At 42.5% G+C, this 27,553-nt stretch overlaps 1 protein-coding gene across 3 annotated transcripts in view; it reads left to right on the top strand.

The window, feature by feature from the left end:
* Positions 1 to 27,553, top strand: part of RGS6 (regulator of G protein signaling 6) — a 292,354-nt gene that overhangs the window by 207,949 nt on the left and 56,852 nt on the right. For all 3 annotated transcript variants that reach the window (XM_042790727.1, XM_042790726.1, XM_032984584.2), the window contains exons 4-12: positions 7,674 to 7,724; positions 9,113 to 9,219; positions 11,495 to 11,546; positions 14,255 to 14,319; positions 17,285 to 17,361; positions 20,425 to 20,506; positions 21,602 to 21,676; positions 23,531 to 23,629; positions 24,691 to 24,752. In XM_042790727.1, the coding sequence (XP_042646661.1) occupies positions 7,674 to 7,724; positions 9,113 to 9,219; positions 11,495 to 11,546; positions 14,255 to 14,319; positions 17,285 to 17,361; positions 20,425 to 20,506; positions 21,602 to 21,676; positions 23,531 to 23,629; positions 24,691 to 24,752 (670 nt within the window). The remainder of the gene's footprint in view (positions 1 to 7,673; positions 7,725 to 9,112; positions 9,220 to 11,494; positions 11,547 to 14,254; positions 14,320 to 17,284; positions 17,362 to 20,424; positions 20,507 to 21,601; positions 21,677 to 23,530; positions 23,630 to 24,690; positions 24,753 to 27,553) is intronic.

Below are 27,553 nucleotides of genomic sequence, written 5' to 3'. Positions count from 1 at the left end.
TGATAAATAACCCACACTGTTGTCAGAAAAAGGTAGAGGATCAGGGATTTTGAACCTGTTAAATTTACAAATATTCTGTCATTGTCATTGTTTTATCATCCTGGAATGTTAACATGCAACTTTGCTCCATGTGCTGTTTTCCACCTTCCCACCAAGCATCATTCTTACATTGCACAAAGTATTATATTTTAAATTTTTTTATTACAAGAAAAGTTGCAAATTCAAGCACTCAAAAGTTACAATGAACAAAAAAGCAACTTTGGCTGCTTTGGTCAAAAAAGGGTAACACTCCTGCCACTAATGATTGTTAATAATTCACAAACAAGATTTAGAGTGAACATGACGTAAAGGAAAATTGCTGTTGCTAGAAGCTCTAAGCTGTTGTAGCTTTGATGATGCTCCTTGCTGACACTGAGTGGTGCAATTACCACATGCTGATGGAAGAGAGCTGCAATTACCACATTTTCTGAGTCAACTGCTGAGATATTTTTTTAGTTGGCATTGGTGTTTATTTATGTGCTTATTGTAGGGAAATTCTAGAAAGTACTTCCCCAATATTTGCAACAGAATACTAGGGAGAGACCTAGATCTTTATTTCTCTTTTTTTTTTTTTTTTTTTTTTTTTTCTTTTCCTTTCCTTACAATAAAAAATCATTGCTTTGCATTAAATCCCTACTGTGAGCAGGAGTCTATACTTCCAACTTAGCTGAAATCACTGTCAGACTCAGTGGTGGGCTCTGCGTAAGAAAAATAGTATCAGAAAGTTCTGGAGGCCTTGAGAAATTTTGTATGAAATGGCTTTGCCATTTATCACAGGTGATGTTTATTTGTTTATTTTTCAAGCCTGATGGTAAAAGTGTGGATAATTAATTAATCTTTTTGTCCTAGATTTACCAAGCACCCAGTGCTGTTTGGGGAAGGACCAAAACATGTTATTTCCGTGTAATAGTATGATTGCCATGATTGACAGAGTAAAAAGCAGCTTGAGAGGTTGCTCATACACCTATGCATGTATTCTTATGTCGTTTTGATTGCTTGTAATTTTTTTTTCCAGTCTTGCTTTCCTGATGGAAATATTTAAAGATTGGTCTGAGTTCAGGAGCAAATTGCTTGGAAAATTTGGTGCTAAAATGGGTTCATTTGTTTCCAAGAATGAAGTGACAGGAAGGAGAACACATTTTCACCCTTGCATCAAGACTGTCTGGACCTTGAGTTTGGAGGTGACTGACAACAGAAGCTAGGCAGGTAGCTTTTTTGCCCATAGAATGTGTCATGGAGTGTGTAGATAAGGTCTAGGAAGGAACTGAATATTTCATGTTTTTTTGTACTCCTTTTGTACAATTAAAAAAAAAAAAAAAACAACAAACCCCACACTACTATGTAAAAATACTTAATATTATTTTTTAAATAATTAAAATATATTCAGAGAATATTAGGGTTATACTAACACTGGAAAAAGACAGGAAATAACCAAGCAATCTTATGTCTCTTCCTGTAGACATGTATATATGACAAATGCTTTCATAACATGATCAGACAGTTTTGTTTGTGGGGGTTTTTTAAGACCTCACTTTCTTCAGTGTTAGTATTTGTCAGTGCAGTATGAGGCTGTGCACGATCTGAGATCCAAAGCATCCCACCTCATCAGCTGTAGTTGCTGGATGACATCCTGTGATCAGGGCTCAGCTTAGCAAATCCCACGAGAAAGGACAGTTTTTAGTCCTTGGTCACTGATGCCAAACCTGGGCAACATGAGATGTCCCATGTCACTGTGGAGCTCTACTTGTCAGTATTTGCCAGCTCTGCCATCTCAGGACACTCATCCGAAAAATGCAGTTGTCTTATCAGGCCTAAAAAGAAACACAAAGTTGCACGTGTTTGCTGAAGTTTCAGGAATACTCTTGTATTTTTTATTTTTATACGTATATGTGTATGCTTTGTCAGGGACATGCCCAGTCCATTGGATGGCAAGCAGACCCTGGTGGTTTGGGATCCTTTGCCCAGAACCAGAGCACAGGCTCCACACCGGGCAGCAGATGTTTAGAAATTGCTGGAGGAGGGTACGTTGTTCTCTTTGCCTTTGCCATTTCACACAGTGTGTGGAAGATGGGCGAATCTGATTATAGATGGCTCGACATTTTCCAAGTAAGTCCTGGATTTTCTGGAAGAGGTAGAACAACTTAGGTTGAGTAGAAAAGGCATCAAATACAGTGGTGGTGACTCACCTCATTAACTGCATCTTGCCGATGGCCTCACACCTTGTGAACTTTTTTTTATTTATCTTTTCATGGCTGACCACTCATTTGTCATGTTGACAGGCAATGGCCTTCTGAGAACACTAGCTACTATTATGGGATCACTGAGGCTGAACAGAAAATGGAGAAAATAGCAAGAAATATAAAACTGCTAGTCTGTCTCTAAACCAGGTAGCTGGATAAATGGTCATTGCAAGTCTGTGCATAGAAATACAACTATTCTGTTGGTATTAAGCAACTTTATCTACTTCAGCTTCAAATAAGAGCCTAAAGGAAAAAGATCTATTTCATTATAGGTGAGGAGGAAAAGGAGGAAGTAGATATTCACAGGCTGTTGACTATCCTTGAACTGAGCATACTGACTCAGAGGACATGTGGATATATGGAGAGGAGCACTGAGGAGATGGGGCCCATTCCTCTACCTGGATCCAGCAACACTTTCTATTATGAAAACTTGTCCAACTACTTGTTTTCAGAAGATCTCATATGCCATGTTAATATTTACTGGAAACACGTCAGGGTCAAGGGTTTCCCTCAGGTGTCCTCTGAAAGAGCTTGTGAAATGTGGAGTCTGAAAATCAGCCAGAAGAGATCGTTTTGGGAAGGTGAGTTATGTGAGGGACTGTCTGTTGGGCTTAACCTAGAGGAGACATTAGGATGGAGTTTTCTGGAGAACCTACAGACAAAGGAATCTGTGTCTTGGTCTGACAGAGGAGAGTCTTGTAAAGGATTCACTCAAGTCTTCACTGTCTCTTATAAAGATAAATCTGAATTTTCTCATTTGAAGAAGGGCATAAGTACTGTTTCTAGGTGGGCAAAATTAGATTGCAGTGATAGAAAAAGCTGTAAGCAGAAGCAAAGCCAGTGTGTGAGGGTAACCCTAAAAATTGAAGGTGTTATGGGAGATAGTAATAAAGAGTTTTCATTATGATTGAATATTAATTAGTGACATGGCTATTAATGATGACAGTAATTAACAGAGGAAGGAAAGATTTGTCATTGTCCGGAGGGTGAGTAATCAGTCTTGGCAGGTGATAAATAATGGTTCAGCAAACTCAGCAGAAAGATAATATGTCTGCCTCAGGACAACTGTGGAACAGCTATAACATCTTCCAGGCTCTTGGCAACAATCAGGAATGACTTAATGTTTTTAACAGAGACAAATTAAAATCCCTGATCTCAAGTGCTGCTTATATTCCGAAGTGGCTGATCACAGGAGTTGTGGTTGAATTGGTGCCTTCAGTTTACTTGGCTCTCTAAGGCTTTCTTTTTAAATCTTAATAGCAGGAGGAAGAAAGACTGGGACACCAGCTTTCAGCATTACTTGAATTTTTCATTGTAGTTTGATGAAAATTGAATAGATTCCTCAAAAGAGGCTTAGAGGGGGGGACATGATCATTCTATGTAAAAACAGCATGGGGCTTAATCCTGCATTAAGCACTCCTGTATATCTGGAAAGGGATCATGCAGAATGCACTTCACCTTCCTTGAGCAAAGCAATGCACTTCACCTTCCTTGAGCAAAGCAATGCACTCCTCTAGGTGATTTTCAGATATCAGCTGTCACATCAGTTGGCAATAAGTTGCCTAAGAGATCACTGCAAGCATGTAATCTGAGACCAAAATGAGAAGAAATAGTGGACTTTTTAGTTTGGGGTGATGAACAGACAAAACAAGAAATGTTCTGGTTTAGCTTGAACCATTTTGTGAGGTTTGGTTTTGTTTCTAACAATACAGAAGCACTTCAGTTTGAGTCTTCTTGAAGTAGTTTTCTAACCCCAACTGTTTTGTTGTATCTCTAGGTTATTTTTGTTTTGTAAAAGGCGGAAGGGAACATCCATATTTATAAAACAAAATATTTTGTTAACAAACTTCTCAAAACAACAGTTACTGACTCTCAACGTTTTACTCAAATGTTATTCAGCTACTGCTGTTCACTAGATGTGTTCTTATCTAGCAGGTACTTTTGGACCCCCTCAGACATCTTTTTCTGAATACATTTAATATTCACAAAAAAGGATGTGACTAGGATACACGTGGCAAGCTGCTTTCAGTAGAAACAGGAAAGTGCTGGCAGCATTGCCAGAGGCATTGGTTAGACATTCTGCAAGGTACTGCCTGCAGTTCTGGTGCCCCCAGTGCAAAAAAACAGAACTTAAATTTGAAAAGTTACTGAATGGTGATGTAGAGAGAGACCATCTTAAGAGGACATTAAAAGAGTTTGGTTGGTTTAGTGAAATGGAGGTAGGGAGGCAATGTGTCAGCCCTCTGAAGAAACACTATCAAGGAAGAAGAATAATTCTTTCCGTTAAATAATAATATAGACATGGTATCCAATGCATGTAAATTGCATATAAATAAACTTAGTTTAGGAAGTTACAAGAATTCCATCCATCCATAAAAAAAAAAAAAAAAAAAAAAAAAAAAGCGTTCTGGAATAGCTTTCCAGATAGGATAGTGGAAACTTAAATTGCTCCTAGGTGGTGTTGGGAAGTATGGAGAGTGACCACAGAGCTAAGAATACAAGCCTGTGACATGGGTTCTTTAGTGTCTGGTTGTCGTGGTTGTCATGGCCCCCCTCACAGGGGGCCACCCCTGTAGCCCCCTCCCCTGCCGCCAAAAAAACCCCACCACTCACTCAACCCAGGACACTGGTTTGTTGATACCTCTGAGGCAGACTGAGATAATGTACAGCTGATATTTGTTGGTCACATCCGTTTGCCCCATATTTAAGTGAAAGCAGATGCTTCCCTGATCTTCAGGAGCTCTGCTGATTGCCTTGGGTGGGGGATGAGCGAGGTCAGGTCCATAGACCTGCTTGCTGCCAAAGCCAGACTGATGAGAGTTTACTGGTGCTTCTTGTGGAGTCATGGGCCAACTTGCATTGTCAGGGGAAGTGGAAGTCCACATTTCTAGTGGGATTTTCACCTGTATGGGAGAGTCACTCAGACCTGCAGGTGTTGCAGGGACCTGGGAGACTAGCAGTGCCTTTTTTTTCTCTCTGTGACACATTGTAATTGTGACTCCTGGACTTTTTTGTATTTAAGGTTTGCTGAGGGTGTGAGGGTGCTCTGCTGTCGTGGTTTGGGCCTGGTCGGCAGCCAACCACCACACAGCCACTCTCTCTCCCTTCTCTTCCGGCAATAAGAAGGGACAGAGAGCCAGGCTTGGGGTTCGAGAAAGGACTGGGATGGGGAGAAAATCCCCCTTTATGGGCATGAGCAAAAGGCAGACTCATTAGGGGAAGGAAAAAAGAACATACGTTTATTGCAGACACTAACAACACTTAACAGAGTAGGGCAGTGAAAAGCATTGCCACATCTTGAGAACACCTTCCCCCCACCCCTCCCTTCTTCCCGGGCTCAGCTCTGCTCCCGATATCTCTACCTCCTCCCCCAGAGGTGCAGGGGCAGGGAAATGGGGGGTGCAGTCAGTGCTGCCACTTCCTCCATCTTCAGTGGGGGGAGCTTCTGGAACTTTTTTCCCCTGCTCTATCGTGGTGCCCCTCTCACAGGAGACAGTCCTCCACAAACTTTCTCCGATGTGAGTCCCTCCTACGGGCCGCAGCATTCCCCACACTGCTCCATCATGGGTCACCAACTTTCTCCGACTGGATTCCCTCCCACGGCTGCAGCCCTTCCCGAGCTGCTCCGGCGTGGGACACCCCCGCATGCTGCAATCCTCCCAGCTCTGAACTACAACAGCGAGGGCTACCTTTTCACACAAGACCCCGGCCTTCTTTGGGCACAGCACCTTGATCAATCAGGTGGAGGCCACAGGCCATAAATCAATGTCTGCTCCACCGTAGATATCCATGGGTGGCGGGGGGGGCCGCCCTGCCGTCTCCCCACAGGATACGGGGGGGTCTCTGCTCCGGCACACCTCCCCCCTCCTTTCTTCCTCCGTTCCTCCACTGACCTTGGTGTTCACGCAGCTGCAGCAACTCCTCCTCACCAGTCCCACTGCCCGTCACCACGTCCCTTCTTAAATACGTTATCGCAGAGGCGCAGCTGATTGGCTCAGTTTCCAAACAGAGGTGGAGCTGACTTGGAGCTGGGGGAGCTTTGAGAAGCTTTTCACAGGGGGCCGCCCCTATAGTCCCCTGCCACCAAAAAAACTCCACCAGTCACTCAACCCACGACATCTGGGCTTGTGGAAAGCCAAATGTCCTTCAGACTTTTCTGGGACAGGCATCACATGGGTTATGCTGTTTCTTGAAGTACCCACCATGTCTGAACTCAGAAGTGCTCCATGCAGATAAGATCCTCTGGGGTTTGTTTAGTAAGCCTGAACCATATGGTTGATCAGTTCCTTTTTGTATGCTATTTTCAACTCATAAATCACAAAGAATAGCACAAAGTATTACAGTAGGTTATTAGCCTGCTGTAAATGAATGCAAATATTTCTCAACAAATTGACTGTACACTGAGCAGGGCTTGGTGTTAATGTCTGCATCCAGACATGGCATCGTTAGGTTGTGCTGCACACTGCTGTAACTTGGCCTGGGTTTGCTAAATTGCCTCCAAGTGCCTCTGCTGATTGCCTTTGACTTTGGACAAGTCAAGTTAGCTGACTTGTACACACTGTTATATTTAATTTTCAGCTTAACTTTCTGAGTATGGAGTTTAAATAAGTTTTGCTGTCCTATCATGTTGTATTTTGATAAAAGGCCTTAGCTTTTACTGAACAGTGACACATTTTCCACTTTTATGATTTCCATGAGAGGTTCTGTACATGCAGAGAATCACTCCTACAGATCTTTGTGCTGCCTATAAGATAGCAACGACCTTTGTACTACTTGATGTCCTCTGAAAACCTAAAAAACTCCCTAATGGGCCTTAAAAACTCACTTCTCTGCTCCTGGCCACCATCCTGCTCGTACAGTCACTAGCAGGGGACAGCTCAGCAGGGGCTTGGTTACAGGCACACTGAATACCATTTCCTTCTCCAAGACATTGCTTGTCTTTGACATAAGCGAGACTTTCCTCTGTCTTTTTTTTTGACTCATAACTCAGTTCTGTACTTTTAGATTATTGCTTCTGACATTACAGCTAACCAAATGCTCTTTTGTCTCCTTGCTAGCTAGTGCTTGCAGAAATGTAACTCCCTGTATGCTAAGGTGGGAGAGAAGCAACTGGGAGAGAACAAGTTACATGGAACCATTAGAGTAATAAAATATATCGAGTCTCCTATCACACAGAATACTTCTTGGGACTTAGTACCTGTCAATAACTATATAATTATAGTGTGTCACAAGAAGGAAGAAACATTCTGAAACCTCAGTGGAGATAAAAAGGAAAATGGAATAAAATTCATGTGGGTTTTATTGTATCTATCTCAATGTTATCTCTCTCTTGAGCTCTCAAACACTGTGGTCTCAGTGTTTAATGCTTTATTCACCTTTTTTTTTTTTTTGAAGGTGCTGATATCGTGCAGTGGCTTATGAAGAACCTTAGCATTGAGGATCCAGGTAAGGTGACCAAAGCTGGGGAGGAGCAGATACTCCACCTGTATTGTGTGTGCCATTAGACAGGAGATACTAATTTACTGCAGTCTAAAATACTAGTAGAACAACAAGGTTGATTTAAGCATTGGAGGGAAAAAGGAGAGGAGATAAGAATCAACATCTTAATTAAGTCCTAATGCCTTACACTGTAACACACACAAAGCACTGAGTCTCAGCCTGTCTGTGAAATTGTTGCTACCTAAGAAAGACTGACTGATTTTAAGATTGTTCCCAGACTTGGAAAGGAAGTTGGTGGATGTGTGTGGTTAAGCAGGCAAATGCAGTGGCAGGTTTTCATGGTATGGAAACAGGTAACTGTGACTGACAGGACATACTGGCCAAGGGTGACACAGACACCATCATGAGATCAGATAATGGCAGCTAATTTATCTCAGTAGATAGATAAATGGATGATTAGCCATAAACAATGATCAGTGCGTGGGCACAGTCTGAATAGTTCACTCTTCAGAGAAACCAACGTTGTTTTGGCACAGTTAAGAATTATTGGAGAAATAAGGAAGAAAAGATCTGCAAGTCCAGAAGTTTCTTTTCCTTTTCTGGAAAGGGAAAAAATACAGCATGCCACCTCCCAGTTTGTTTCTGCTGCCTACTGCCACCATGGAAAAGCAGAGGTAGAGGCAGTTGTTGTCTCACCCAGGGCATCCTTATACAAAAATCCTTTCTCATGAGTCCAGTCAAGTGCCAGATCTGAATTTCAGCTGCAGACAATAGCTTTTTCATCTACCTGGTGGTGCATGAACAGCTGATGTGTATTTTGAAACTCTGAGAAAGTTGATGCAGCTTTTGACAGCTGACATGGGTTGAAACTCTATGCAGATGTGCCTCTGCGCTGGTGAATGTTGCCCTGGCAGTGCTGGGATGTGTTACTCCCCTTTGCCTCTGTACCATTTCCTCTAACAAATGACAATGCTACAGCGTCAGGATTTGTGTTTATGAATAAACATGCTGCTAATGACCTGGTGTTGCAGGTGTTTGTCAGATTTGGTAGATGCAGTAGGGTTCACTGATGGAACAGGCTTCTTGTCAGCTGTCACCTGTGGTGGATAATGTGCTTTGGATTGAATTTCAGACTCTAGAGCTGAACTGGTATGTGACATTTTGTAATCACAAAACCAGCAGGTTAAACATTTGAGCAGTGTTTCATCTGTATTGTAAGGCTAATTTCTGCTTTGCACGGTTTGGGTGGAAGGCATAAGGATGTGGTGTGGGTACAGAGAGGCATCTGCACTCCAGATCTTCATGTGAGTCATTGCCAGAGCCGCTGCTGAAGGCAGAGGAATGTGCAGTGCGCGTCTTCCTGACACATCCCTTCTGTTTTCTCTCTTTCCCAGGGGAAGCAATACATTTGGGAAGTCTTATCGCTGCACAGGGTTATGTCTTTCCGATCTCAGATCATGTCCTTACCCTGAAAGATGATGGGACATTCTATCGTTTTCAGGTTGGTGAGCCCTCTGCCTCCCTTGTGGGCCCTTCTACTGTCCCTGCAATACTGCTGAAATCACCTGCTCCTTATCCCTAAGCGCCCATTAAGCCTGTGAAACCAGGGATTGAGACTATCTTGGTAGAGGCCTTAGAAAATTATGAAGACCCTTTAAAAATACCTGCTTTAGAATCCCAAATTACTCTGTTCTACTTTCTGACCCACAGTTTTTACATAAATGAACAGATATGCCATGTGATTATTTCTGATACGAGATTTCAAGGCTGTTGTACTCAGATTTGAACTAAACAAGGAGAAAGAAAATGGCTTTCAGGTTCTAATCCTAGCACAGAATTGAGTAGCCACCCTCCTGTGCAAAATGGACCAGGGCAAACTTTGAGGTTGGACATTTGAGCTCTGGCACAGCAGAAAATTCAAATTTTTATCCTCTCTTGGTTACAGATTGATGTGGGAGGGGGCAAGCTTCAGGCTTTGGCTTTTTTACAAAGGATGTGTAAACTTGTCAGCAACCTAAACTGGGACATCTCTATCTGTCAGTGTACCTGTACCTCCAGGTCTGTTGAATTTTTAAAGCATCCTGCACTTGAGTTTCATGCCCTGACCAAAATCTGCTACTGTCAACTTCCCAGATAACTGAGTGCTTGTGCTGCAACAACTCCGTTTGGACAGATTGTACAAATTTAAAAGAAGCAATAAATTCAAACCTGGAGTCCTACTGCCTAATCCTGCTGGCTGAGTTTGTGTTTCTCTGTTGCATGATCCTAGCCAGCTCCCTCATCTTTCCTGCGGCCCCTCTTCTGTTCACCCTCCGGTTCATCTACATTTTTTTTTTCTCTTTTTTAGTTTTTATTTGAAAACATGTTCTCTTTACATCTGATGTTGCTGTTGCTCATGCTCACTGTCCCACTGATGATGTTGTATTGTGTTATCATGAGACCAATGGCATGGTGAACAAAGCAGCCCAGGAGATCAAAGACCTCCCCTTATCTCACACCACCTTCTGATTACCTGGCATCTCTCAGACTAAGATTTTTCATTACAGCTCCCTTGCTTTTCTGAAAGTCCTGCTCCTCCTGTCATGTAAGACTTTACAAAAGCAGGGGTAATACTGGTTGCCCATTTAGTTGTATTTTTCTCTATTTTAAAAGAATTTCACCATAAGAAGTCCTGTGCAGCTCTCAGGAGCTAGATTTCAGTATTATTTAATTTCTTTTCCTTATTCTAAGCCTGTGTAGACCACATCATCAAATTGTCTTGACTGTTTATTGACTTTTCTTTTCCTTATCTTTTCCTACAATTTGTGCTTATTCTTTGCCTGTTGTCATTTCCTGCAACAATTCTGAAAAAAAAACAACCTGATAGTCATGTTTACTCTCTTCTTGCCACTTTCTGCCTCAGCATCAGTCCTTCCTTTAACAGTAGCTTATCATTTTGTGAAGTTCATAAGATACATATAAGTGAGGAACATTGAACCCTGTATTGTTTGATCACTTCATGTTTTCTCACTCTACTTTGATGCAAGGAATAGTCTGCATGTAACGTCCAACACCCATTTGTGGCATTACACCAGTAATGCAAAACAGTGTTCTGTAATTTCTGTGATCACAGAGACATTATTTTTCATTCATGTTAAAACTGAAATACATCCACACATAGCAATATCTTGTAATTAATTGTAGCAACTGCAATATGCAGACCTGGAAAGAAAATAAAAGCAGTAAGATTAGCAGGACTTCTGCTTTCAGAATGACTCTAATCAGCTGAGTTTTGACCTCTGCCATCTGTTATATTTAAAAAGTAAATTGTTTTGTAGGCTGCCAACCACACTGCTAACTGCTCCAAAAAAGCAAGTGGTGTGTAACATATATAAAAGGCCATGAAGTTTCTCATGCTCAAAAAAAAAAAAAAAAAAAAAAAGATTCAGGGTGCCTGTGAATTGCCAGGGAAAGAGGAGGTTCTGGGGACAGAGGGTAAGAGGTCCACATTCAGATGAGCTGGCAACAGTGTCTAAAATATAATTGGGATAATGGACATCGTCCTCAAGAGATGCTTGTATTACAGCATCTCTATTTCCCTGCAGTGAGGAATGTTAAAGGTGATACCTTCCTGGAAAAGCATCCTCACTCTTACTGAGATCTGTAGCAGTGTTGCCCCTGAGGGCAGAAACTGGGCCGTAGACTTTGTGATTCTTCTTCTTGTACTTGCAATGTTTTTCTGCATCTGAACTGTTTTTCATCTCTTAAATTACAAAAATGCCTATGTTGTTTCTTAGGCACCCTACTTTTGGCCTTCAAACTGCTGGGAACCAGAAAACACAGATTATGGTGAGAGTGTAATTATTTCATTGTAGAAAGTTAGTAAGGAAAGTTTGTGATGGAAAAAATTGTCCTTAAAATAATTACTGTTGGCTATCTAAACCCTTCATCAGCAGAGTTTCTTGTCAGGCTGCAGCATCAGAGGCAGACGTGCCCATCTCGAATACATGAAGTGAAATCCCGGGGTGTCTCAAGTCCATGGAGCTGTAGCCGTGGAGTTCAGTGGGGCCAGGGTTTTATCTGCCGTTACCTTCCTTCTCCCATAGCTCTGTTAGTTTCGACAGGATTCATGGTGCACAGAATACAGATCCTTGGGAATCTTAAATAATACCAATATTGCTTTTGTGGGAGAGCATACTCTGATCTGTAGCTGAATCCGATATGTTGATCAATAAAATGTTACCTCATCTGGGCACTCATCTGGCTGATCAGTAAACCAGTATATAACTGATGGCACCCATAGTTAAAGTCCTCTGATAAATGACATCAGACTTATTTTATCCATTTTTTTAAGATTACCAGATGATAGTTGGTAAAAAAAGAGAAGACTGAGCGTGGTTTATGAGCTAATAAACTGCAACATGGTGTGTTAAACATGTGAGTGCCTGCAGACAGTGATAATACATAAAGAAAATATGTCAGTGTTGTTATCTTTAGCTGTCTGCATGCAATATTGCTGTCCCTTCCAGAACTGCACTTCTTTCACAGTTAAATGATAAAATCAATTGTTGCATCCTGGTGCGACATTGGAAAAGGAAGTGAATCCATGTGTGCGCTCATAAAACAGGAGCTTCTGGAAGTCCTTCTTTTGAAATATCTCATAATCCGAGATCAGTTTAGAACTCCTTCCTGAATAATCAGGTTTTGCTTCTTTCTTTCCCAGGCAATAATTACTCATCATTATGGATTCTGAAAACCATTTGCTGAGGTAGAGAAGTAGCCTGCAGTGGGGTCTGTCATCTGACAATTCATTTGCAGTCCTCATCTGCAGGGAAGCTAGCTCTTCTGTGTTTATCCCGGTGAGGGAACTCCTCAGGAGAAAACATGATGCTGTTCATTATATGCAAAATAATGTCCAGATATTACAGTCACCCTATATAACTGTCTGAACTGTGCCAGATATGTATTCTGTAAGTAACAGAATAGCAACCTGAAGAGGGAAGTTCTGTTTTTTTCCTGTAGTACCTGATAAATGACTGGTTTCACAGTCAGACTGTTGTGCTGCAGGGGCATTGAGTGGAGCAGTACACCTCAAAATAAAGCCCTATATGAGCTGACCCACAGCTGGACAAGCTGCAACTGCATTAGCTCTGAGCCCTGTAGTGACAGATTTTCATCTGTCCCAGAAATCTCTAACATATGCTTATAATCAGTCTTTGCATATCAGAGGTCTGTACAGATGGAGTCTTCCCAGGAATTAATCCCAAGCTAGCAGTAGACCCAAATAAAACTGAAATCCCAGCACTTCATACTTTTTTTATTTGTATGGATCCACTCACAGGACAGGAACTAACTTACTAATGGCAAGTCACTGCCTAGCATGAAGAAATGCTGTGAGATGCCTGACTCTCACTTTATTTGGTGCTGTAAATGTCTTACAGAGGAAACTGCCCTCGAGATGTAAAAATATCCATTAACTGATCAGCTCTAGTTACCATGCATAATATTGGCTTGTTATATGAACATTAGAATTATCGGAACAGCATAGAATAGAATTACATAAGTAGAAGTGTTTGGGGTTTTTTTTAAATATATTTTCAGTAGAAAAATAGGTTTCCAATTAGAAACATTGATAAAGGTGTCAGAAAATTGTATTTACCAGCAAACCAAAACCCCGTGGTTTACAAAGAAAACCTGAAATTTTCTGAAAAAGATTTGTTGCAGTTTTCTGTAGGTGATGTTATGCCTTCTGCCCTGCCCGGTTTGGTACGCTGTTGGACAATAAGTACCTGGCCCTGCAGCATGAGAGAGGGCAAAACACAAGGAAGCTATAAAATTCACATCTAGATTCATCCCAAACCAAGAGCGCTGGATCTCCGTTATGTAGTTCAGACCTGACTGTATACCCAGGGTGCGCTGGGACCTTGTGTTTCAGCCTGTAGTGGAAGTGGGGTGAGCTAGCAGGCCCAGCTGAGGCTTTCCCAGAAGGCAGCCTGGGACTGGTTTGGTGTTGTGCACCGGGCTCATCCTGACCCTCAGAACCCTAAACCACATCAGTTTCTGCTTATGGTGAAATGTGAGAAGACTTCTCCTAACCACTGGAAATGTGTAGAATAAGTTGATGGAGCTTATGAAAAAATGCTGGGATCATACCTTTAAGATCTGGCCTGTATTTCTGATTTTTTATTTATTTATTTTAAACAAAAGGGGGAAAGAAGTGCAGAGCTGCTCACTTTGGCAGGCACGTTCCCAAAGCGCTGAGGGGAACAGGTTGCTAATGCTAAATCTTTTACCAGTCCCAGAAGCAATTGTTCCTTTCTCAGACATCTTGTTAGGTCCTGGCATCTACTCTCAGCACTTTTAAATGAGATGTCCCAGATGTTTAAGGCCTCTGAGATTACTAGTGGGTAATGTCAGCTGGGTATTCAGCCCTCTCATTCCTTGGCTCACATTGCTTTCTGACGAGAATGAACAGTGCACGGACCACTTTTTTCTCTTTTAAGATCTAGTCCTAATAATCTGTCTGTAATTGTTTTCCGTTCTGTTTCTCCCTTTAGCCATCTATCTTTGCAAACGGACCATGCAGAACAAAGCTAGGCTGGAGCTGGCGGATTATGAAGCCGTAGGTACACTGCTGCTAGAGTTTAAAGCTGGGGGGGTGCAGGGAGGGCTTTGCTTGCTGATTGAATGCTGCCGTTTTGTGCTTTGGGGTCACCTTTTACCATGTCTTTTTTTAATTGTCAGAATTGTGTGAAGGTTGATCTGAAGACAACATGAGGAATATGATTGGGGAATGTCCCTGGCTTTGCAACATCCCAAATTAAAGCATCTGCTGTATAGCCAGCCCTCCAAGATTGGGGCAAATTACACAGAAGTTTACACTGGTTCCCTGTTTCCATTTAAGAGCTCCTGGTTTATATAGCAGATGTTAACACACAGGAATGATGGATTTTCAGGTGCATTATTGGGCAATTAAATTGCTGATGGCCTATCTAGTTACGAAAGTTTTCAGATATTAGACTTGGACTGTTTTCAATATGCCATATAAAAAACTATTACTCAAGCTTATTCAGGGCGTGTTTTCTGTTATGAAATTATTATCCATAAAAATATCCCCAACCTTGGCTTCAGATTGTGCAGGGTTTGGGTGGAGAGGAGTGAGAAGATGGAGCCAGGAGGGGCAGGGCTGGTGTGAGTTTCTTTGAATACCAGAAGTGTAACTCTCTGTCCAGCTGAATTTTTCTTTCTATCATATTGACTGTTTTTTATTTAGCAGCCGAATTACAAATGTGGAGTTTTTCTTTGGAGGGTCTGTTTACAAAGCTGGTTCTAGTGTACCTCTGTGTTCATGTTTATTAAAATGAAAACATTTGTATTGCATATATTTTAGGGGTTTTTTCCAAGAATGGACTCTTTACTTCTTCTTTACCTTCTATATTTTGTGACTTTTGTGCACATGGATATATGTATACGTGCCATTTGGTCCTTTCAGTGAAGAGCATGCAAGAATTGCCACTTACCTAGTCCACCCTCGAAATGTATCCAGAGTTCCCAAGAGTTCTAATCTTGAAGTACAGGCAAAAAGGAAAGAATATAATAATCTACAGGCACTTACACATCCTTTTGCTGAGTTTTCTCTTCTGCATATTGCTGATTTCATTATTAAAACCATTAAAATTGCTCACAGCCAACCAATTAACTGTAAGTACTTTAAAGATCTATCATAAAGCAACAAAAGGCTGTTCAGCAGCACACACACTCCCACACACATACAGGGAGGCTATGGCTAAGTACTTTTGCACATGGTTGTCTACTGAGAGTAGCAACGCTCCAGTGATGGCAAATAATTAGATCTTGGCAGTCTCTCATTTTTCTTGTGAATATTGCATTGCACAATTAGAGATTACTTCTGCATTCAAACTTTGCTCTCTTAATTAGAGACAATCAGATAAGAATGGCACCGACTCTTCCTAGTCATTATGGGAGCTGAAGCAGATCCAGCAATGGAGATGTAAGCTGAGCAATAGCGAGAGAAACAGGCTTATAGGAGTGGGAAGGAGTCTTGTACATTTAGTACGCATTTTTGGAGATGTAGTATGAGAATACTTCTCCATAGACATCAGCACTAACCTGGAGTTTCCAAAGAGAATCTCTACAAAACATCTCAGGGGACATCTCATTTTTAGGTTGTGCTTGCAGCATCCATATACAACCCCCATCCCCCATTTATCCTGGTAGAACAGGGGTCTTGATGATATGATTAAGTTTGCATAATTGAATTCAATTTTGTTTATAATTGGTCAAACATAAGCATGATTCAAATGTTGCTTCAATTGGTGTTGTTTCATTGGCTTCAGCATATTTACTCCAGAGGGCACATGTGAACATAATTTAAAACAAAATAAAATAAAAAAAAAAGAAAAAAAGAAACCCACAAAAAATTGGTTTTGCAGATAATTAGAAGTAGTTCTTCCTTGTAGCCACAGTTAAGGAAATCAGCACAGCTGTAAATCATTTGCTTAACTGTTTTCCTCCGTGTATATGGACTGAAATTCTTACATGGACTTGGTAACAGGGCTAAGCTTAATGCCTTGTGTTATACAAGACTTTGAAGTAAATAATGGGAAGATTTCTTCTAGTGTTGAAATTCATGCACTTAAGCACTGTCTTGAAATAAAGGGAATAGGTATAAAAAGGACAGCAGTAGAACTAATAGTGTTCGTTGTCAATGAAAATTTGCAACAGTTTAACCAGCTGTAATGGTGAAGAGCATCAAGTTAATAGTCTCATAGGCCTCCTTGTCGGGGTGGGTGTGGGTATGTGACTTTGGGGTGCCATTTGAGCCTGAAATTCTGGCCGTGTCCCGAGTTTGACCTTGAGCTGTGATGAAGTCACATCCACCTCTGAATGATCAGATCACGACACTCTCTGTAATGGGGCTGGACCTGAACTCTTACTTCAGATGTAGAGCAAGGCTGCATCTGGGCCCTGTCTTTGCAGTTAGCAATGTTCATTGTTCAGACAAACAAGCTATTTCCTTTTATGAATCATCCTGGCAATCCCCAGCCTTCAGTGCTGTGCAGCTGCATAATGCTCTCAGCGGCTCTCGGGGTGAGCACAGCAAGGGATGCTCAGGCTTTGCACCTTAGCAAAAGCCTGCAGAGAAGAGAGCAGTGTGGGGAGGAAGGGAGAGTGGAGATGGGAGGGAAACGTGCAGGTGGCAGCCATCTGCTATCAGAAATGGAAGTTGTCAGCTTCACAAAGCTTCCCAGGGTTATCTTTTGGGAACAAGTCCATCATTATTTTCATAGTAGAGCTCAGGCTGTCTTCATCACACTCCATTACTTCTCCCTGACGGGGCCCTCTTGACTGCAGCTATGGGGCTGCAGCCTGAAAGGATGTGTTACAGCCTCTCTTTGCCTGTAAGATAGTTTGCCTGAAACCAACACTGATTTCTGTGTCCTGAGTTTTCCAGCTTAAAAAAAAAAAAAAAAAATTGAATAAACACCTGCCATGCTAACTGTGCTCTTAAGCAGTTGTTATAATTGCAGGGATTAATTGTTCTTACTGTTTCCATCTTTTGTCAGGAAAACTTAGCAAGACTTCAGAGAGCATTTGCAAGAAAGTGGGAATTCATCTTCATGCAAGCTGAGGCCCAAGTGAAGTGAGTAATCCTGGAGCACTGAACTGTACCAGTATTTAGAGCTGTGAAGGGAAGGGGATTCTGTACAGATAAGACTTCCCTGTCAAAGTCTTTACTGCAACTAAGCTCAGAAGGTGTTGGTGAATTCTAATCACCAGCAGACTGGAAACAATAGAGAGCCCGTTCTGAAGGTTTGTGCCAGAATCTGAAAGATGGGTTTATTTATTTGTACATGGAAATGTCGGTCAGGAGCTCCTGAGCCTGGATTCACCATGGGAGCTTGGGCAATTTGCTTGCCCATTCTGCTTCTACTTTTGTGTAGTATTTTTGTTTTGTATAAATGGAAAGAACAGAACTTTGTCATCTGTCTGTGTTACTCTATGCTCATAAAGTATTTCTGAGTTTAAAAATACTACCACTTCAAAGTGATTATAAGGGTCACAGCAGACTGGATTTGCTTTTCTCATTTATACCAATCCCCAGTTGACCCCATTGTACCTCTACTCTCTGCAGTCTGACTTGTGCTACTAAATTAGTGTGGAGAATTGAGTACCACTTACATGAAACTTACTCAGATGTAGTATTTGGGGTTTTCCTATCCTTTGCTCATAATTGAAACCTTTGTTTCTTTTCTCATCTTCCCTTGTGAAAATGGTTTGAAGCCTCTCAATGTTTTGAGCATGTTTTCATTATTGCTGCAAAATAGGTACTGTCCAGGGTTTGAAGACTAGTGTCTACAGATTAGTGCCTAAAACCCTCCATGTCTGTTTTGTGCATGTAGTTGTCACCTATAAAATGGAAAGGTTGGTGAGGATGGCACATGAGAACAACAGTACTGACACTTCATACCATTAGAAGGAATTTGCACTTTCAGTATTAGATGCTAGAAAGTTAAGAAACATCATTTCTCGAGGGTGTGGCTGAGGTCTCTATCACTGATTAGCTCTTTGGAATTTATATTAATTCTTTACTTAATAACATTGTAATTATGCACTATTTAAGTATATGGTAATTATCCTTTAATTTACAAGGTAATGAAGGGATTTTTTTCCAACCAGAATACCAGTGTTCTGTTTGGAAGAGAAAATTAGAAGTTAAGATAACAACTGTACTTTCAGTTACTGAAAGGTTTATTGCCATGATGAAAAAAAAAAAAAAAATCAAAGTCAAAACAAAATTCTGCATTCTGTCCACAGCATACAATTACTACCTAAGAAATGTAAATATCAGATTCTTGACATGATCACTGTTACTTATTCATCTTTTTTCCATTCTGTTTTGTTTGTAATGTAACCATGGACTGACCACTATCAACTGTTTTTTGCTGACTAGTTTCAGATTCTCAGTTCCCAGTTCATGTGATAGTTCAGTCTTCAGGTTTCCAACAAGGCATCTCTGGTATTCACAGTGTAATTCACAGCCCTGAATTAACTAAAAGGGAAAACAAACCAAAAATACCTGAAAACATTCCTCCTGCTTATCAAGTTCTGCTCTGCCTTCCATGTCTTCATTTGCACACAGGATTTCCATTGCTGTACCTACATTGCTCAAAAACTGCAGCCACAGAGCATCTAATTATGTTGTGTCTTCATCGATTAAAATGTGAAATACTGAATTATCAGGAAGTTTGGGGATTTGAGCCGAGAACCTGGGTTCAGCACAAAGCACCCATGTAGACAATTCATGGAGCCTCCAAAGAGTCCCTCCAGTCTGTGTGCAGTGTGGTGTGAGGTTGGCAGAAGACTTCACCTTCTGTTTGGCCGGGTATGAAGGGCTCGCTTGGAAAAGAGGTTTTGGGCTGGGTGTGTGTGTTTGTTCCTCAGTGCAATTCAGTGCCTACTGTCTGGCAGTGGGAACAGGGCCTGTGCAGAGCTCATTCCTCACCTCAGCCTTGCAGTGGGGATGGTCAGAGGGTGATACTGAACTTTGGAGGACTCTGTTTTTTTGTGGGGAGGGATGTTCAGAAACTTCAGTTTCAGTCCCTGGTTTTCTGTCACCTTGGTGCATTTCTAGCACAGACTTAGCCAAGGATCACTGCTCCCCCAAAAGAAGAAACAGGAGAGGGGAGAACCTGATGGTCAGAAATCCCAGCTCACATGTTTTTTTCCCTCACTGCTTTGATTTGCCCGGGTGGCAGCAGTGTGGGAACCCAGCACAGAGACACTGTCAGCTTTTCAGTCCCGCTCGGAAAGCAAAAGCAGTTCCTCCATTCCTGTGCCTCATCCAGTGTCTCTGCAAGTAGATCTTGCAAACCAGTGGTGACTTTGCTGTGCTCACGTGTAGAGCTGAGCACAGGAGCGGGGCACCAGATACACATTGCTCAGTGCTGCCGAGATAGAACAGTTGCTTTGAGCAACCTTCAGGGCCCTTTGACCCCTGTGCTTTGAGTGAGTCGATGCACTGGCTGCATCAGGGCTGAAATTGTTGAGTTGCCGTTGTGTTGGCCCAGTTGCAGGTCTCTTGGGTGAGCACTGGCTTGCGGGCGGCCGTGCAGCAAGCTCAGCTGCCGTCACCTGTGCTGCCACCCCTCGCTCTGCCAACACCAGGGAAGGCAGGCAGAGCCCTATGGAGGGTGGCCCCAAGAGCTGCCTGTGCTGTGTCTGCTGGAAATGCCTGGGATAGCTTCTGCAATCTGTGGTCGTAGCACTGGTGCTGCTGAGGCACCAGCGTGCAACAGGACGTCCCAACATGGACCTCTGTCCAGCACTGGCCGAGAGCTTCACCTGAAGGAAAGAAGGTCCCAATGTGTCTTCTGACAGAACCAAAGCCAAACATGAACTTCCCCAGCCTGCCAAATCAGGGTTTGGGAACAGAGTATCGGGAAAGGTGTTTTTCCTTACCAGGTGAAAAAGCAGATATTAAAATAAATTTTCCACCAAAATCTCTTTTGACACATAATGGAGCAAACATCAGTGATATTTTGTTCACGGCACATGGCCTTGCAAACAGGAGTGTGACGTTTCTGGATGAAAAAATGGATTTCTGAATTTTTTGGTCATGGGGTTAAAACCCAAGCGAAGAACTGTAACAAAGAAGAAAGCATTACCTGTGTGTTGACTCATATGCTTATGCTTTTGTTTTCAGAATCGACAGGAAAAAAGATAAAACAGAAAGAAAGATTTTGGACAGCCAGGAAAGAGCATTCTGGGATGTGCACAGGCCCGTGGTAAAGCTCTTTTGAATTATGAGACTTTCCAGGTTTTGACAGGAAAGTTTTAATACTAGTAAATGCTGTGCCATGCATTGCACAAAGACATCACCTTGAAAGTCAACACATGGATTTTTCTCACAGTTCAAAACAAGCCAAATGTCTACAAGATTATTTTAGACATTCTAGGCTTGTGCATGCATAGAAGTATTGATTTGGAAATTGTGGTGGGTTGACCTTGGCCGGACACCAGGTGCCCACCAAGTTGCTCTATCAGTCCCCTCCTCAGCGGCAGTGGGGAGAAAATAAGAGAGAAAAAAATCTCATGTGTCAAGATAAAGGCAGTTTAATAAAGCAAAAGCTATGCATGGAAGCAAAGGAAAACAAAAGATTTATTCTCTACTTCCCATCAGCAGGCGATGTCCAGCCACTTCCCAGGAAGTAGGGCTTCAGTAGGTGTAGCAGTTGCTCCAGAAGACAAACACCGTAATAAGGAATGCCCCCCCCTCCTCCTTTCTCTGAGCTTTTATTGATGAGCAGACATCACATGGTATGGAATATCCCTTTGGTCAGTTTGGGTCAGCCGTCCTGCCGTGCCCCTCTCAAGATCTTGCCCCCTCCAGCCCACTGGTGAGGGGACAATGCTGGAGAGACAGCCCTGGTGCTGTGCCAGCACTGCTCAGCAGCGGCCAGAACGCTGGGGTGTTACCAGCACCCTTCTAGCTACCAGTACAAAGCACAGCACTACGAGGGCTGCTATGGGGAAAATTAACTCCATCTCAGCCAGACCCAATACAGAAATATATGATAAATGCGATGTTTTGATTAGTGTGCCTACAAAAGAAAAGCAGCTTACCCAGTTTGGCTCAGACTTTCTAGAAAAAGCTCTCCTCTTAGCTGAGAAATTTCCTTTTGGTGACAAAGTTATGAGTAAATGTATTTGATGCTGACATGCCTACTTTGGGTATATGCACTATCTTGTTTAACAAGCATAATTTATGGGACACAGACTTCAGGGAGGAATTTTGGACAAGATCTAATAGTATATTTTAAAAAGGTAAAGTAACATGTGGATTGTAAACAGAGGAGTAATATGATTACCGCTCTTTTCAGCCGGGCTGTGTGAACACCACAGAAATGGACATTAGAAAGTGTCGTCGTATGAAAAACCCACAGAAGGTGAAAAAGGTCAGTTTGAGTTTCTGTTTTTTTGTTTAGGTTTTTTTTTTTTTTTTTTTTTTTACATGCAAGTCACAATTGACATCTGTAAGAGCTTCCCAGTAGGAACCAAAAAAGTGTTTTGCAAATACCAGTCCTGTATTGTTCTAATCTGTGAATTTACTATTCCCATTTTACCAGCAGAGTGGTACAGGCTGGGTGACTAGTGTAGCTGAGAAGGGCATTAAGGAGCTCTGTGTCCCAGATGTCTGCTGGCTCCACACTCCCATAAAATTAAAAGCAATTGGCAAAAGTGCCTATGTTCCATTTTCAGAAATTATTTGGGCACAGATTTTTCAGAGCTGTTTACTTGCCTTAATCTTTTCAAAGGCTGGATCATTAGCAACTTGGGTGCCTTTGACTTCCAGTAAGTTTTAACTCTTCTGTGTTCATATTAGTTTTGGAGGTGACACCAGACTCCTGAAATTCCACTGGAAGTTAAATTGCAGCAGAGCTATTCACATGTCTCTTGCGAATGTTAAATAAAAAGCAAAAGCACTACATGAAAAAGTAACTAATATTGCCTTCAGTGCAGGTCTCTGTCCTAAAAATTAATGGCTACAAGTCAATCTGCAGGTTTTTATTTTGAGAAGTTCATTTGAACTTGGCTCATTGACATCTTGTTGAGCTCCTTCTTCAATGTGTAGTTCACAGAACCATAGAATGGTTTGGGTTGGAAGGGACCTTAAAGATCACCTAGTCCCAACCCCCCTGCCCCGGGCAGGGCCCCCTTCCCCCAGCCCAGGGTGCTCCCAGCCCCGTCCAACCTGGCCTTGAACCCTTCCAGGGAGGGGGCAGCCACAGCTGCTCTGGGCACCCTGGGCCAGCGCCTCACCCCCCGCACAGGGAAGGATTTCTCCCTTATATCTAATCTAAATCTGCCCTTTTTCAGTTTAAAACTGACCCCTTGTCCTGTTATCCCCACCCCCCTGATCCAGAGTCCCTCCCCACCTTTCCTGTCCCCCCTTTAAGCCCTGGGAGGCCGCTCGAAGGGCTCCCCGGAGCCTTCTCTTCTCCAGGCTGAACCCCCCCAACTCTCTCAGCCCGGCCTCCCAGGGGAGCTGCTCCAGCCCCCCCAGCATCTCCGTGGCCTCCTCTGGCCCCGCTCGAGCAGCTCCGTGTCCTTCTGCTGTTGGGGGCCCCCGAGCTGGACCCAGCACTGCAGGGGGGTCTCCCCAGAGCGGAGCAGAGGGGGAGAACACCCTCCCTCGACCTGCTGGCCACACTGCTCTTGATGCAGCCCAGGGCACGGTTGGCTTTCTGGGCTGTGAGCACATGTTGCTGGCTCACAGTCAGCTTTCCATCCACTCATACCCCCAAATCCTTCTCCGCAGGGCTGCTCTCAGTCCACTCATCTCCCAGCCTGTATTTGTGCTTGGGATTGCCCCGACCCATGTGCAGGACCTGGCACGTGGCCTTGTTGAACTTCATGAGGTTTGCATGGGCCCACCTCTCCAGCCTGTCCAGCTCCCTCTGGCATAGGATTAGGTTCTCACCTTTTCTTTCTCCACTTGGTTCAACACAGTGACCATTCCCAGTGTTCATCCTGCAAGCATTGATGCACAGAGCTCCTAAAAATTAGCAGCTGCATTTTAACATTTAAAATAAACCCTTTTATTAATGTGCTTGCAGATCTTCCAAGTGCAGGCACCTGCAAGCGTAGTCGGATCTGTAAATTTTGTTTCAGGCTGAATAATTATTGACTTGTGTGGATATAAACAGTAGGAAATTGCTGGCTTTTTACCTTACTGTTTTGAATATTCCACTTTTCCTCATTGTGTGAAAGAGAAAAATGCCATAATCTCTTCTATTGGTTCCTCACAGTCAGTATATGGGATTACAGAGGAGTCTCAGCCCCAGAGTCCTGTACATGTACCCTCCCAACCTGTACGCAAAACAACAAAAGAGGATTTCCGGAAACAAGTAAGTAGATGGCTATACAGCGACCTTTCTGAGAAATGTTACCTGCAAAAAAAAAGCATATAAATTTATGGAAATATCAGCAAAACCAATTGTATGCATTATCTGTCCTTGATCCTCACATACTTTATATAAAAGGTAGTAAGTATTTAAAGATACATGTATTAATTGAGCACTGCAATTGTATGATGATAAGTCTTATGGGTAATACTGACCTTTGAATCAAGTATTACTCTCTCTGTGGGCTATTAGACAGATTAATTTCCAGATCACTGAGGATATCTGAAAAGTGGGCTGTGTCAAAAGCTAGGGAAGAAGCCAGTGTACTAGGGTGCAGGCTGGGGATGGGCAGTGGGGAAAAGGATCATTTGATGCATGACTGTTAGACTGTACAGTCAAAGCTTCTAGGAAACTGGGAAAAAGTTATTTGCCCAATCACCCCAAGGAATGGCTAGCGGACTTGACCCAGCACAGGGAGCTCTCCATCAAAATTACTTTCCTGCAACAAGCAGCACTCACTGAAGAACAGGCAGGAATCATTAGGTCAACATTTTACTAAAGGCAGCTTTAAAAATCGATCTTAGGCAGCCAGTTTTAGAGTGGTCTTCTGAACCAAATCTGAATGCTAAATTTCTTGAGCTTTTTCCATCACAGGCAACACAGGCTGCAGAGAACTGTGAAGTAGTTCATAGCTGAGTGCAAATATGCTGTAAAACGGTTATTGGTCTTGTGATGCCAGTCAGTTAGAGAAATGGAAGAGAAGAGTGTGGTGTGAAAAGGGGATCACATTGCACCCTGAGTGGTCTAGAAACCTCGGCCCCAAATATGTGCCTTTCCTACTTTAATTATGTCTTCTGAAGCTTCCCCCGGGGCTTTGCCATAGGAAATGAGACTCCTGTTGGAAGAAGTTAATACGTTTCTTCTAATACCTAGGGAAGGGTCCCATTTCCTTCTGAGTTACTTTCAAGCTGTTTGGAAAGAGAAATCAATAGCGTGTTGGGATATGATCAATGCATGCTGTAGAGCTCCTGGATTGTTAATGTCCTTGTCATCTCTCTCCTCAGATAACTTTTCTGAATGTGCAGATAGAGAGGCACTGTTTAAAGATGTCCAAAGTAGCAGAAAGGTGAGTGCCCTGTTTGCATGATTTCCCATTCTTTCCTCATCTCCAGTTTGGCGTTTCCAGAAACAGAGAGCGGGCAGGAATGCGCAAAGGCTGGTCCCCTTTCTGTGCTCCCCCCTCCTTGGCCGGCCACGCTGCCTGCCTGCTCACCACTGACACTTCTGTGCTCGCTCTTCTGCCACTGAGAACAAGTAGGTGAAATATGAGGATGTTGTCGTACTGTAAAAGCAAAAGAAACACTATTCACAAAAGAAAGAATCCTTGCAGTACTTCTGTTTCCCATCCCTTCACGACCTTAGAGTTTATTTACAGAAAAGTCATTCCTGTTTCAGTTTGAAAATAACCTTTTTTCTTTTGTGGGTTAATTCTCAGTGCTTATCTCTTGTGATATTTGTGTCTGTGTTCATACTGGAGTGGCAGGGCCAGTTTCTGTTCCCACTCTTACACAGGAAACCCTATGGGAAGTACTGGGGTTGTACCTGGACTACTCAAGGCAGTGTTTTAAGAGGTGGATTTCTCACAGAGGCAAATCAAGGCACAATTTGACTTGCAAAATATTTAGTTCTGGTAGGACAGTGTCATCAACAGGTAAAGAACAAGCTCGAGTTTAATTGAGAATGACAGCTCCTTTACTTAGATACTTGTAAGTTATGCACATTTGCAGGGGAATCACTGAGACAGATGCAAGGATCGGCATGCTCTTCAGTAACATCAATTTTGGACCAAAACTGTGTTGACTGGGGGGGATGTGATAAGGGCTGGTGCCTTGTAGAGAAATAATAGAGGAATTTTTATTTAAGCAAATTAAAAACAGATTACCCTATGAAATGTGCTTTGCAGTGCCTGCACCTGTAATTATCATGTGTGTACTAAACTAGGCAAATTAAAAGGTGAGAGCCCCGAAGTAAGTTCCTATTGACTCATAAAGTTTAACAATTAAAATTAAAATTTATCCAGTTAAATAGAAAATATTCAGAGGCTCCCTGACATCCTGCATACACCATGTTGTACAATTGAAATTAGCACATTCATATCTATGTTTTGAGCTTCCTGGTTCTTTTTTATTAAGAAGATACATTTGTGCTTTACCAAAAAATGTCATTTTGTATTTATTTTACTTACAATGACCTTAATATATTGAGACAGTAATAATTTCCAGGCTGGTAATATACAAGCAAGCAGATCTGGTTTGCTTCAATTTTTTCTAGGTAGGTATTTATTCAATAAGATAGACTCAGTAAAACTCATTCACTTGTGAACATCAAATTCTGTCCACATAAGACACCTGTTGTTCATAAGGAGCTACTGACATTATAAATGTAACATTGTCAGTGCCAGAAAAAAAAAAAAAAAAAAACAACAAACTATTAGTTTTCAGTAAAACTGGGCAGAAGAGTTTTCTGGTTTGAAAGGGCTTTGGGCTTTTTTTTTTTTTTTTTTAATTGGTCCCAAATTGGACAAGAAAATGTTGCTATCAAAACCTGTGCAAATCAATAACCAGGAGAAAAGTAAATAAAATGAGAACAATCAAAAAATTATTTTCTCCTGTTTTGAGAGTTTCATTTGGAAATTATAAAGAATTAAAATCATGGTTGTGATATTTATATCTTGTGAAGAAGCGTTCAGTTATGTGATGGCTTTTGGGTGGCAGCGTTGCTGGTGCAGAGGGTGGTGGGAAGTGCAGCCGGGGCAGGCTGGGGGGGAGTAGCGGGGCTGATGTGCCCGGTGCCTTGGCAGGGGTGGGCATAGGTGAGGAGGCATTAATGTGGGTGACCTGAGTTGAACGACTGCCTGAAATAAAAACGTGTGCGACCTGAAAGCCCGATGTAAAACGCTGAATACAAATGCCAGCAACAAACCTGCTGCCCTTATCAGCAAGTCACTTTTCAGGCAGGGACTAGTTTAAGTGACAGTGTGGCAGGTCGGGGTGCAGGAGACAACTTCTTGGCACGCTCCTTTTGACAGCCAAGCCTGACAGTGGCACTGCCTGCCATTTTTTCAGCACAGCACGAAGGCAGGACAAGGGAAGTACCGAGGAACAAATAAGGCAGGGGACAGTGGGGGAAACAAGCTGCTCTTTAAACTGTTACAGGAATAAGATATAAATTATTTTAGTAGACCAATCACGTGCATTTTCTGTGAATGCATGCTATGCTGTGTGATAGCCCTTGTACAGCAGAAGAGGAATGGAAAGGTTCTTAAAAGGTTATCCCCAGTTCTCATGAAATAAATGCCCACTACTAAATATTTTCTTGTCCCTCCTCCCTCTTCCCCTTCCAGGAGTAGATCTGCACCAACTGTGCAAGCAGTCATCCCTCAGCTGTTCCAGGCACCTTGGAAACAGTTTTCTTCTCCTTTGTTCCACATCCTTTCTCCTCACTTGGGACCTGCATACTGTCAGATTTAGGATTTGGCAATGGGATTTGAGAATTGTCAAGATGAACTATCAATGTATTCTACATACTGTTTTCCCTGCCTGCATCGTGCAGTGTTAGTGCAATCCCATTACATGTGGCATCACAGAAGTGGCTGGGGAAAACCGGAGCATCTTCTTACCAGAAGCAGTCTCAGCTCCCTAGATGAAAATCTGTGCTATCCTCTCAGCTCCTCAAAGTTACTGTGAAGTCTCAGCAGGGCCCCCTGACTGCGAGACAGTTGGGTTCTCAAGGCAAGCTCTGCACCCTCCAGTGAATGCTTCCCACCACCTCTTCTAACAGAATTACAGTGCATCACCTGAAAGGCCAAAAGTCCAGGTTTGCATTTTGACAGAAATGCTTTCCCTTCAGAGTCCCCTGCCTGTAGCC

The sequence above is a fragment of the Tyto alba genome, unplaced genomic scaffold (assembly GCF_018691265.1).
Source record: "Tyto alba isolate M040663 unplaced genomic scaffold, T.alba_DEE_v4.0 Super-Scaffold_18, whole genome shotgun sequence".
Taxonomy (NCBI): Eukaryota; Metazoa; Chordata; class Aves; order Strigiformes; family Tytonidae; genus Tyto; species Tyto alba.
The sequence above is the reverse complement of the archived record's forward strand: the minus strand, read 5'-3'. Positions and strand labels throughout refer to the sequence as shown.